This window comes from Oncorhynchus mykiss, chromosome 30, assembly GCF_013265735.2.
Source record: "Oncorhynchus mykiss isolate Arlee chromosome 30, USDA_OmykA_1.1, whole genome shotgun sequence".
NCBI classification, from domain to species: Eukaryota; Metazoa; Chordata; class Actinopteri; order Salmoniformes; family Salmonidae; genus Oncorhynchus; species Oncorhynchus mykiss.
Window position 1 is genome coordinate 5,619,352 of NC_050570.1, and position 12,800 is coordinate 5,632,151.

At 43.7% G+C, this 12,800-nt stretch overlaps 1 protein-coding gene across 5 annotated transcripts in view; it reads left to right on the forward strand.

Moving 5' to 3' along the window:
- The first annotated feature begins 1,813 nt into the window (after positions 1 to 1,813).
- LOC110521188 (anoctamin-5) overlaps positions 1,814 to 12,800 on the forward strand; it is a 78,620-nt gene continuing 67,633 nt past the window's right edge. For 2 of the 5 annotated variants that reach the window (XM_036969464.1, XM_036969466.1), the window contains exon 1: positions 1,817 to 2,064. In XM_036969464.1, the coding sequence (XP_036825359.1) occupies positions 1,986 to 2,064 (79 nt within the window). In that variant the 5' untranslated portion in view covers positions 1,817 to 1,985. Of the gene's footprint in view, positions 2,065 to 12,800 lie in introns of all 5 variants that reach the window. The other 3 variants (XM_036969468.1, XM_036969465.1, XM_036969467.1) reach the window with 3 other exon arrangements.

The window sequence follows — 12,800 nt, forward strand, 5'->3', positions numbered from 1 at the left end:
TGATGGTCTAGGAACAGTGGGTTAACTGCCTTGTTCAGGGACAGAACAGCAGATTTTGTACCTTGTCAGCTCGGGGATTTGATCTTGCAACCTTTACGGTTACTAGTCCAACTCTCTAACCACCAGGATACCTGCCACCCCAAACATATAAGATCTTCTAAACCTGTGTTAAACTCAGACCTTATTTTCAGGCGTTTATCACAAAACCATATTCTTTCCCCATTCATTTGTGCCCATGGCTGAACGAACCAGAGGTAACTCAGTTTGGGGTTTTAGGACTACAAACTGGCGAGCTCTGAGCACACATTGCTGTGAGCTGTTCCATGGGCATTTAGGCATTTGTATTTACTTGTAAGAGTTTATTCAGCTAAAAGTTGTTGGGCTGCTGAGTGGCGCAGTGGTCTAAGGCACTGCATCTCAGTGCAAGACTACAGTCCCTGGTTTGAATCCAGGCTGTATCACATCCAGCTGTGATTGGGAGTCAGTGGGGCACAGTTGGCCCAGGTTTGGCTGGGGTAGGTAGTCATTGTAAATAATAATTTGTTCTTAAACTGACTTGCCTAGTTAAATAAAGGTTAAATTAAAAAAATATATATATGTCAAGCCTTTTCAGTGGTGGAAAAAGTACGCAATTGTCATTCTTTAGTAAAAGTATAGATACCTTAATAGAAAATGACTCAAGTTAAAGTCACCCAGTAAAATACTACCTGAGTAAAAGTCTAAAAGTATTTGGGTTTAAATTTCCTTAAGTATCAAAAGTAAAAGTATAAATAATTTAAAATGTCTTACATTAAGCATCATTTTCTTGTTGGAGTATCCCAGGGGCACACTCCAACACTCAAGACATCGTTTACAAACAGAGCATGTGTGTTTAGTGAGTCCGACAGATCAGAGGCAGTAGAGATGATCAGGTATGTTCTCTTGATAAGTGCGTGAATTGAACCATTTTCCTGTCCTGTTGAGCATTCAAAATGTTACGAGGACATATTGTACTCAGTACGTTTGGGTATCATGGAAAATATATGGAGTAAAACGTTGTTTTTTTTGTTTGTTAGGAATGTAGTGAAGTAAAAATAAAAGTTGTAAAAATATATATAAATAGTAAAGTTAAGTACAGATACCCCCCAAAAACGACTTAAGTACTACTTTAAAGTATTTTTTACTTAAGTACTTTACACCACTGATCCTTTTCGGTTAGTGTGCATGTATTTGTTGTGGTTTTCCCATTTATTTGTTGTGTTTTTCCCATTTATTTGTTGTGTTTTTCCCATTTATTTGTTGTGATTTTGTCATGTATTTGTTGTGATTTTCCCATTTATTTGTTGTGTTTTTCCCATTTATTTGTTGTGATTTTGCCATTTATTTGTTGTGATTTTGCCATTTATTTGTTGTGATTTTGCCATGTATTAATGCCTACACGCTGGACATCCTGCCTTCTGGCACTTCTGAATAAACCGTTAGGCACTTAATGGCCTTTTTGTCACCATCGTTGTTCCGCTATTTCAGAGTTGTTTACCCTGTTGCAGAATACCGTGCAACGGGATTATAATAGAATAACTAAATGCCAATTCAATTCCGCTAAGATTAAATGACAAAAGCTGTCCTATAAAGTCACTTTTTTTTGCCACATTAAAGCAGTAAGAAATATTTTATGATCTTGTCCTTTGAATCACTTTGTACGATGATTTTATAAAGTAGGCCAATCATGTGTCATACCGTCTGTAACGGTTGAACGTAACCAGCTCAGTGCCGACAGAGTTTATGGAGTCAGGCCCCTCCCCTTTAATGACGATATTTTTTGTCAGGGGACTTTGGGGCTTGGTGGTGTCTCTTGAGCGCAGTTTGAAGATTCATCTTGAGAAGGTAGCAGTACATTTACCGCTCAAAGTGAGTCCGGGGCCTAAGGCGTGGGCTTGGAGTCCTGACTCAAAAGATACCTCCTTGTTTTTACCCGGCCGAACGTCGTTCCGCAAGGGCTCGGCAAGATGAGTGACAGGAGTCGACTAACGGGAAAGATTGGAGATGAAACTTTGATTGAGATGAGCCAGAACTCCCTATGTGATGGTAAATTGTTCCGCTTACTTGTGTCAGACTAGTTAGGCAGACAGCGCCGCATTGAACTGGTTGATGTTCCATGCTCTTGCTTGCTTGTTTACAGATTTATGATAATCAAATTAGTAGGTTATTTGTCTTTAGGTATGAGATGCAGATTGATCTGTAGTTTATACAATCATATTGTTGCTTATAGGCCTAACAGTAACGCATTTAATTGTATTATATGCAGACCAACTCAACCGAAGGGACTGTAAACACGAGTTAGGCCTAATAAACACTTTGTCATGCACAAAATTAATGTCTCAGACCCCAACAATTTACCGTTTTATTGAATAAAGCCATTATTTAAGAAGTTGAGTTACAGTAGATCTGTAGACTACTCAGATTGATACGGTTTAAAATATCAGCAACCTCTTAAAGATTTCATAAAAAAATACAGTAATTACATTACCATGCAGGAACATGGACATCGATAAGGTATCATAATAATGGTGTTATTCAATCTATCCAGGACGTTGTGTTTTAGCACTGGTCGCCGTTTTACTGTGTATTATCAGCATAGTCATTGTTAAATCAGTTTTTTGTCCGGAGAGTAAACTGTCGGTTTTCAGACCTCCCCTTTAACACACTACCCAGGCTGCCTCATGGTCAGACCCGGACTTGTCGAGAATCCCTTTTTAGGCTTAACATGGTCATGTTGTTAGTGGGGAACCCCCCTCTCTCTCTCTCTCTGATCTGGAAAAAATTCTCTGCCTGCTTCAGAATACAGAATAGCATTTCATATACACAGGCTACAAGTAAACGTTCCCTACACCTGCCGAGCATAACTTTGTCAGCAAAGCAACGTTTTATAGCCTTACCATCTATGATAATACTGTATATCAGATGAGATGGATTACTTTGAATGTACCCCAGTCCCCAGCATTCTTTTTAGATGACTGTCTGTCGCCATGTTCTTTAGTTCAGTACTTACTGTAGAAGTTATAACAGAGTCTTTGATACTTAAACCTAACCCGAACCCGAGTACAGTAGTTACTTAAGCAATAAGGCACCTCAGGGGTTTGTGGAATATGGCCAGCATACCCCAGCTAAGGGTTGTTCTGGATACAGCCCTTAGCCGTGGTATATTGGCCGTATACCACAAACCCCTCCCTGAGGTGCCTTATTGCTGTTATAAACTGGTTACCAACATAATTAGTACAACGAGTACAAATAAATGTTTTGCCATAACAGTAGTATACGATCTGATATACCATGGCTGTCAGCCAATCAGCATTCAGGCGCTCAAACCACCCAGTTTATAATGTAGAAGTTATAACAGAGAGAAGCATCTATGGTACTTAAACCTGAGATCTGAGTGAGAATGGCTCAGGCTACACCCTAAACAGCACCCTATTCCCCATATATATAGTGCACTACTTTAGACCAGAGCCCTATGGCACCCTATTCCCTATATAGTGCACTACTTTAGACCAGAGCCCCATGGCACCCTATTCCCTATATAGTGCACTACATTAGACCAGAGCCCATGATACCCTATTCCCTATATAGCGCACTACTTTAGACCAGAGCCCCATGGCACCCTATTCCCTATATAGTGCACTACATTAGACCAGAGCCCATGATACCCTATTCCCTATATAGTGCATTACTTTTGACTACTTCCCTATGAGCCAATGACTCAATGAAGAGTGTGTTGTTGATGGTGTTGGACAAGGTTCATGTGTCTCTTTTTACAGTCTATGTGGTATATCACCATGGTGATGGGAGATTAGGATAGGGAAGAAGAGATTAAAGAAGAAGACCATCATAAAATTCCAAATGGACAGATAACACTGACACGGTGTCTTTTGTTTTCCAACAACACAACAAGGCCAGTTTTATGGCCAAGCACCCACAGGCTGATAATAAATATTTACATGTACCTAACACTTTTCATATGTTGTTGCTCTTTTGGTCCATTAAATATGAGTATTTTCAATAAGTAAACATTAAAACATGAAAAATACTTGATGAAAATGTATGTTTTTCCTTCAGTTTATCATACGACCATCATTAACATTTTATTTATTTTTTTCCGTTTTTTTTGTCCGGAGAGTAAACGGCTCGGTTTTCAGACCTCCCCTTTAACACACTACCCAGGCTGCCTCATGGTCAGGACCCGGACTTGTCGAGAATTCCTTTCTAGGCTTAACATGGTCATGCTGTTAGTCAGTACCCCTCCTCTTTCTCTGAGCTGGAAGAAATACTCTGCCTGCTACTTCATCCATTTGTCCAGAAAAATGTATTAACGCAATATGCAAATATGTGCATATTTAATTAGATATTGCATCATTTGCAGGAAAATTATAATACAATAAAGTATGATGTTTGTGTCTACATTCAACTGGTAAAAGTTGATTGTGATGTAATTTAAAGGGGAAAAATTACTCTATGAGGGTGTGGTGCCTGGACTTAAAACATAAACCGATTTATTTCAGACATAGGTCACATTTGGTACAAAGTTTAGTAGGTCTCTCTCTCTCTCTCTCTCTCTCTCTCTGTGTATGTATATATATGTGTGTGTGTGTGTGTGTGTGTGTGTGTGTGTGTGTGTGTGTGTGTGTGTGTGTGTGTGTGTGTGTGTGTTAGTGATGTTTGGGTTGACTCACTGTATCTACAGTATAGGTTACATGGAGGTTTTATCTGGCGTTAGTGCCTAACCTACTGTAAACCTAAGTTTTAGGGCCTAACTGTAAGCTTGCCAAATATACACCACATGCCAAAATACTTTTGGGAACATGGGCAGAAAATGTTAACGTCGATCCACTGAGGCAAAAAAAGGACAATGTCAGAGTTTAATTCAATAAGATGAAATCTGTGAAATGGAGAGTTGAAAGTATATAGAAGCGAGATCCAGAACAGTAGTCTGATGTTCTAGAAGAGAGGACCAGAACAGTAGTCTAATGTTCTAGAATGGAGAACCAGAACAGTAGTCTAATGTTATAGAAGAGAGGACCAGAACAGTAGTCTAATGTTATAGAAGAGAGAACCAGAACAGTAGTCTAATGTTCTAGAAGAGAGGACCAGAACAGTAGTCTAATGTTCTAGAAGAGAGGACCAGAACAGTAGTCTAATGTTCTAGAATGGAGAACCAGAACAGTAGTCTAATGTTATAGAAGAGAGGACCAGAACAGTAGTCTAATGTTATAGAAGAGAGAACCAGAACAGTAGTCTAATGTTCTAGAAGAGAGGACCAGAACAGTAGTCTGTTATAGAAGAGAGGACCAGAACAGTAGTCTAATGTTCTAGAAGAGAGGACCAGAACAGTAGTCTGTTATAGAAGAGAGGACCAGAACAGTAGTCTGTTATAGAAGAGAGGACCAGAACAGTAGTCTAATGTTCTAGAAGAGAGAACCAGAACAGTAGTCTAATGTTTAGGAAAGATTTGGTCAAGTGGTGAAAGAGGATGATAGCAGTGTTATGATGTGTGATGATTGTGAGGCGCTATAGAAATTTGACAGTCACGAGGCGGGACTTCAAAATGGCGCATCAAGGGAACTGACTGTTCGGATGGGTTAAGTGGAATAGTAGCCTGACTGAACTCTGGACACTGACTGTAGGTCTATAGCCTCTGACATAGCCTCTAACTGAACTCTGGACACTGACTGTAGGTCTATAGCCTCTGACATAGCCTCTAACTGAACTCTGGACACTGACTGTAGGTCTATAGCCTCTGACATAGCCTCTAACTGAACTCTGGACACTGACTGTAGGTCTATAGCCTCTGACATAGCCTCTAACTGAACTCTGGACACTGACTGTAGGTCTATATCCTCTGACATAGCCTCTAACTGAACTCTGGACACTGACTGTAGGTCTATAGCCTCTGACATAGCCTCTAACTGAACTCTGGACACTGACTGTAGGTCTATAGCCTCTGACATAGCCTCTAACTGAACTCTGGACACTGACTGTAGGTCTATAGCCTCTGACATAGCCTCTAACTGAACTCTGGACACTGACTGTAGGTCTATAGCCTCTGACATAGCCTCTAACTGAACTCTGGACACTGACTGTAGGTCTATATCCTCTGACATAGCCTCTAACTGAACTCTGGACACTGACTGTAGGTCTATAGCCTCTGACATAGCCTCTAACTGAACTCTGGACACTGACTGTAGGTCTATAGCCTCTGACATAGCCTCTAACTGAACTCTGGACACTGACTGTAGGTCTATAGCCTCTGACATAGCCTCTAACTGAACTCTGGACACTGACTGTAGGTCTATAGCCTCTGACATAGCCTCTAACTGAACTCTGGACACTGACTGTAGGTCTATATCCTCTGACATAGCCTCTAACTGAACTCTGGACACTGACTGTAGGTCTATAGCCTCTGACATAGCCTCTAACTGAACTCTGGACACTGACTGTAGGTCTATATCCTCTGACATAGCCTCTAACTGAACTCTGGACACTGACTGTAGGTCTATAGCCTCTGACATAGCCTCTAACTGAACTCTGGACACTGACTGTAGGTCTATAGCCTCTGACATAGCCTCTAACTGAACTCTGGACACTGACTGTAGGTCTATATCCTCTGACATAGCCTCTAACTGAACTCTGGACACTGACTGTAGGTCTATAGCCTCTGACATAGCCTCTAACTGAACTCTGGACACTGACTGTAGGTCTATAGCCTCTGACATAGCCTCTAACTGAACTCTGGACACTGACTGTAGGTCTATAGCCTCTGACATAGCCTCTAACTGAACTCTGGACACTGACTGTAGGTCTATAGCCTCTGACATAGCCTCTAACTGAACTCTGGACACTGACTGTAGGTCTATATCCTCTGACATAGCCTCTAACTGAACTCTGGACACTGACTGTAGGTCTATAGCCTCTGACATAGTCTAATATAATATTCTGACATAGTCTAATATAATATTAACTCCTGCAGAAGTAAGCATTTCTTGCAGTAAAATGCTACCCTATATATAAATTCTTACTTGGGAACAGGAGTGGAGAAATATGATTTCTCTAAACTTCCCTAAATTTCGATGCGAGAGAAGCAGAGATGAAAGAGAACTTTACAGATGTCGACTAAGATTAAATCATTCATGCTATCATTTATGACAGGGCTGTCCAACCCCGTTCCTGGAGAGATACCGTCCTCTAGGTTTAACTCCAACCCTGTTCCTGGAGAGATACCGTCCTCTAGGTTTAACTCCAACCCTGTTCCTGGAGAGATACCGTCCTCTAGGTTTAACTCCAACCCTGTTCCTGGAGAGCTACCCTCCTCTATGTTTAATTCCAACCCTGTTCCTGGAGAACTACATCTGATTCTAATAATTAGCTGGTTGAAAAGCTCAATCAGGTTAGTTACAACTGGGGTTGGAGTTAAAACCTACAGGAGGGTATCTCTCCAGGAACAGGGTTGGAGTTAAAACCTACAGGAGGGTATCTCTCCAGGAACAGGGTTGGAGTTAAACCTAGGGGACGGTATCTCTCCAGGAACAGGGTTGGAGTTAAACCTAGAGGACGGTATCTCTCCAGGAACAGGGTTGGAGTTAAACCTAGAGGACTGTATCTCTCCAGGAACAGGGTTGGAGTTAAACCTAGAGGACGGTATCTCTCCAGGAACAGGGTTGGAGTTAAAACCTACAGGAGGGTATTTCTCCAGGAACAGGGTTGGAGTTAAAACTAGAGGAGGGTAGCTCTCCAGGGACAGGGTTGGAGTTAAAACTAGAGGAGGGTAGCTCTCCAGGAACAGGGTTGGAGTTAAAACTAGAGGAGGGTAGCTCTCCAGGGACAGGGTTGGGCAGCCCCGATTTATGACATTATTGTGGTGAGCAAGGGTTTATTTAGTCTACTTGGGCAACAAGTAGGATAATGACAGAAGAAAAGCTGCATGTATCTAATTATAGACAAGTTGACTAACAAAAAACCAACCAAAATGTTGGATATTATAATCAGAAACATAGGCCTATCTAAAAAGGCCTGTCAAAAGAGGTTTGTCCTAGTCCCAACGCGCACTAGCGACTCCTTGTGGCAGGCCGGGCGCATGCACGCTGACTTTGGTCGCCAGTTCTATGGTGTTTCATTGGTGCGGCTGGCTTCCGGGTTAAGCGAGCAGTGTGTCGAGAAGCAGTGCGGCTTGGCAGGGTCGTGTTTCGGAGGACGCGCAGCTCTCGACCTTCGCCTTCGAGTCCGTACGGGAGTAGCTACGATGGGACAAGACTGTAACTACCAATTGGGGAGAAAATGGGGTAAAAAGTTTTTAAAAAGAATCACACAAATAAATAAAGGATAGTTCTGCGCAAGTTCTATATTTGGGGGTTTGGGTCGTGTGCAGGCCTCACATTGTCACTTTATCACATATAATCGTGCGTTTGTGGATGGGTTATTAGCAAGTGCGGGTGAACAAACAGTTGCCCCGCCTATCATTAGCGTGCGTGCGTTGGGTCTGGTGTATGGTAAGTATCTGCCCCTCCTACAGGCAGCAGGAAGTTGCATCTGTAGTGTGACCACAGCTTGTTAGCTGCTCTAGTCGGTAGAATAGGACGGGGGGGAAGTTTCCTGTCACAGGAAAGCAATGCAAACAAGGCTACGTCTTAGAGAACAAAGTTATTTGACAGGACCGTGACTTGTCTCAAAACAAGTGCACTACTTTGGTCAAAGGTCGTGTACTATACAGGTAATAGGGGGCCATTAGGTTGAGCTAAGTCATAGAAAAGTAGGATACTGTTTACCGTCGTCTCCCTTAACAACCTGGAGATATGGGGTCAATGACATGACATCTTAGGCACTTCAAAATACATTTATCATTTTATATCTCATTACAGTTCAAATTGTGTCTGTAACTGATTGTGTACTTGGTACTTTAGAGATAACCTGGAGATAGCCACAAGGAGACAAACACCACATTTAGACCTTTAAGCTATGTGTATTAGCTCACCTAAAGGGGAATTGGACATACTATCAAAACCTTTGAGTTATTGGATAACTACCCCGTAGATAATTCTGCATGTATTAAAGAACTGCTTTTTTTCCATTGTTAGCCTATAGCCCACACCTCTCATCTCCTTCACTATCTGAGCCTACAGCCCACACCTCACATCTCCTTCACTATCTGAGCCTATAGCCCACACCTCTCATCTCCTTCACTATCTGAGCCTACAGCCCACACCTCTCATCTCCTTCACTATCTGAGCCTATAGCCCACACCTCTCATCTCCTTCACTATCTGAGCCTACAGCCCACACCTCACATCTCCTTCACTATCTGAGCTTATATCCCACACCTCTCATCTCCTTCACTATCTGAGCCTATAGCCCACACCTGTCATCTCCTTCACTATCTGAGCCTATAGCCCACACCTCTCATCTCCTTCACTATCTGAGCCTATAGCCCACACCTGTCATCTCCTTCACTATCTGAGCCTATAGTCCACACCTGTCATCTCCTTCACTATCTGAGCCTATAACCCACACCTGTCACCTCCTTCACTATCTGAGCCTATAGCCCACACCTGTCATCTCCTTCACTATCTGAGCCTATAGCCCACACCTCTCATCTCCTTCACTATCTGAGCCTATAGCCCACACCTCTCCTCTCCTTCACTATCTGAGCCTATAACCCACACCTGTCATCTCCTTCACTATCTGAGCCTATAGCCCAAACCTCTCATCTCCTTCACTATCTGAGCCTATAGCCCACACCTGTCATCTCCTTCACTATCTGAGCCTATAGCCCAAACCTCTCATCTCCTTCACTATCTGAGCCTATAGCCCACACCTCTCATCTCCTTCACTATCTGAGCCTATAACCCACACCTGTCATCTCCTTCACTATCTGAGCCTATAGCCCACACCTCTCATCTCCTTCACTATCTGAGCCTATAGCCCACACCTGTCATCTCCATCACTATCTGAGCCTATAGCCCACACCTGTCATCCCCTTCACTATCTGAGCCTATAGCCCACACCTCTCATCTCCTTCACTATCTGAGCCTATAGCCCACACCTCTCATCTCCTTCACTATCTGAGCCTATAGCCCACACCTCTCATCTCCTTCACTATCTGAGCCTACAGCCCACAACTCTCATCTCCTTCACTATCTGAGCCTACAGCCCACACCTCTCATCTCCTTCACTATCTGAGCCTATAGCCCACACCTCTCATCTCCTTCACTATCTGAGCCTATAGCCCACACCTCTCATCTCCTTCACTATCTGAGCCTATAGCCCACACCTGTCATCTCCTTCACAATCTGAGCCTATAGCCCACACCTGTCATCTCCTTCACTATCTGAGCCTATAGCCCACACCTGTCATCTCCTTCACTATCTGAGCCTACAGCCCACACCTGTCATCTCCTTCACTATCTGAGCCTATAGCCCACACCTCTCATCTCCTTCACTATCTGAGCCTACAGCCCACAACTCTCATCTCCTTCACTATCTGAGCCTACAGCCCACACCTCTCATCTCCTTCACTATCTGAGCCTACAGCCCACACCTGTCATCTCCTTCACTATCTGAGCCTATAGCCCACACCTCTCATCTCCTTCACTATCTGAGCATATAGCCCACAACTGTCCTCTCCTCCTTGGCTGTGTGGTATTTTCTGAACATCCTCGATGTTGATCAGAGAGAGAGTCCCGAGAGGCCTGTGTCCTTGTGGTATTTCCCCCCAGTAATCAGCTGTCCTCTGTATACCAACAGCAGTTGAATTGTTCTAGTCTTGCATGGGTTAATCAAGGGTGGAATTTCCTGCTTATGTCCTGTTGAATCCGAGAATCTTGCTACCAGGATTTCTGGAAAAGTAATCAGATTTAAGGGTCGGGTTTCACTGTTCCACTGTACTGCAGTGTTCCACTTTACTGCACTGTTCCACTTTACTGCACTGTTCCACTTTACTGCACTGTTCCACTTTACTGCACTGTTCCACTGTTCCACTGTACTGCACTGTTCCACTGTACTGCACTGTTCCACCGTTCCACTTTACTGCACTGTTCCACTGTTCCACTTTACTGCACTGTTCCACTGTTCCACTTTACTGCACTGTCACACTGTTCCACTTTACTGCACTGTTCCACTGTTCCACTTTACTGCACTGTTCCACTGTTCCACTTTACTGCACTGTTCCACTGTTCCACTTTACTGCACTGTCACACTGTTCCACTTTACTGCACTGTTCCACTTTACTGCACTGTTCCACTTTACTGCACTGTTCCACTGTTCCACTTTACTGCACTGTCACACTGTTCCACTTTACTGCACTCTTCCACTGTTCCACTTTACTGCACTGTTCCACTGTTCCACTGTACTGCACTGTTCAACTGTAATCCACTGTTCCACTGTACTGCACTGTTCCACGGTTCCACTGTACTGCACTGTTCCACTGTAGTGCACTGTTCCACTGTACTGCACTGTTCCACTGTAATCCGCTGTTCCACCATACTGCACTGTTCCACTTTACTGCACTGTTCCACTGTAGTGCACTGTTCCACTGCAATCCACTGTTCCCCTATACTGCACTGTTCCACTGTAGTGCACTGCACTCTTCCACTGTAATCCACTGTTCCACTCTTATCTACTGTTCCACTGTACTTCACTGTTCCACTGTACTGCACTGTCCACTGTTCCACTGTAGTGCACTGTTCCACTGTACTGCACTGTTCCACTGTTCCACTTCACTGCACTGTTCCATTTTCACTGCACTGTTCCACTGTAGTGCACTGTTCCACTGTACTGCACTGTTCCACTGTTCCACTTCACTGCACTGTTCCACTGTAGTGCACTGTTCCACTGTACTGCACTGTTCCACTGTACTGCACTGTTCCACTGTTCCACTTCACTGCACTGTTCCACTGTAGTGCACTGTTCCACTGTACTGCACTGTTCCACTGTACTGCACTGTTCCACTGTTCCACTTTACTCCACTGTTCCACTGTAGTGCCCTGTTCCACATTACTGCACTGTTCCACTGTACTGCACTGTTCCACTGTAATGCACTGTTCCATTGTACTGCACTGTTCCACTGTTCCACTGTACTGCACTGTTCCACTGTTCCACTGTAATCCACTGTTCCACTGTTATCTACTGTTCCACTGTACTGCACTGTTCCACTGTACTGCACTGTTCCACTGTAATCCACTGTTCCACTGTTATTTACTGTTCCAATGTACTGCACTGTTCCAATGTACTACACTGTTCCACTGTACTGCACTGTTCCACTTCACTGCACTGTTCCACTGTAGTGCACTGTTCCACTGTACTGCACTGTTCCACTGTTCCACTTTACTGCACTGTTCCACTGTACTTCACTGTTCCACTGTTCCACTGTAATGCACTGTTCCATTGTACTGCACTGTTCCACTGTTCCACTGTAGTGCACCGTGCCACTGTACTGCACTGTTCCACTGTTCCACTATACTGCACTGTCCCACTGTACTGCACTGTTCCACTATACTGCACTGTTCCACTGTTCCACTGTACTGCACTGTTCCACTGTTCCACTGTACTGCACTGTTCCACTGTTCCACTATACTGCACTGTTCCACTATACTGCACTGTCCTACTGTACTGCACTGTTCCACTATACTGCACTGTTCCACTGTTCCACTATACTGCACTGTTCCACTGTTGCACTGTACTGCACTGTTCCACTGTTCCACTGTACTGCACTGTTCCACTATACTGCACTGTCCCACTGTACTGCACTGTTCCACTGTACTGCACTGTTCCACTGTTCCAC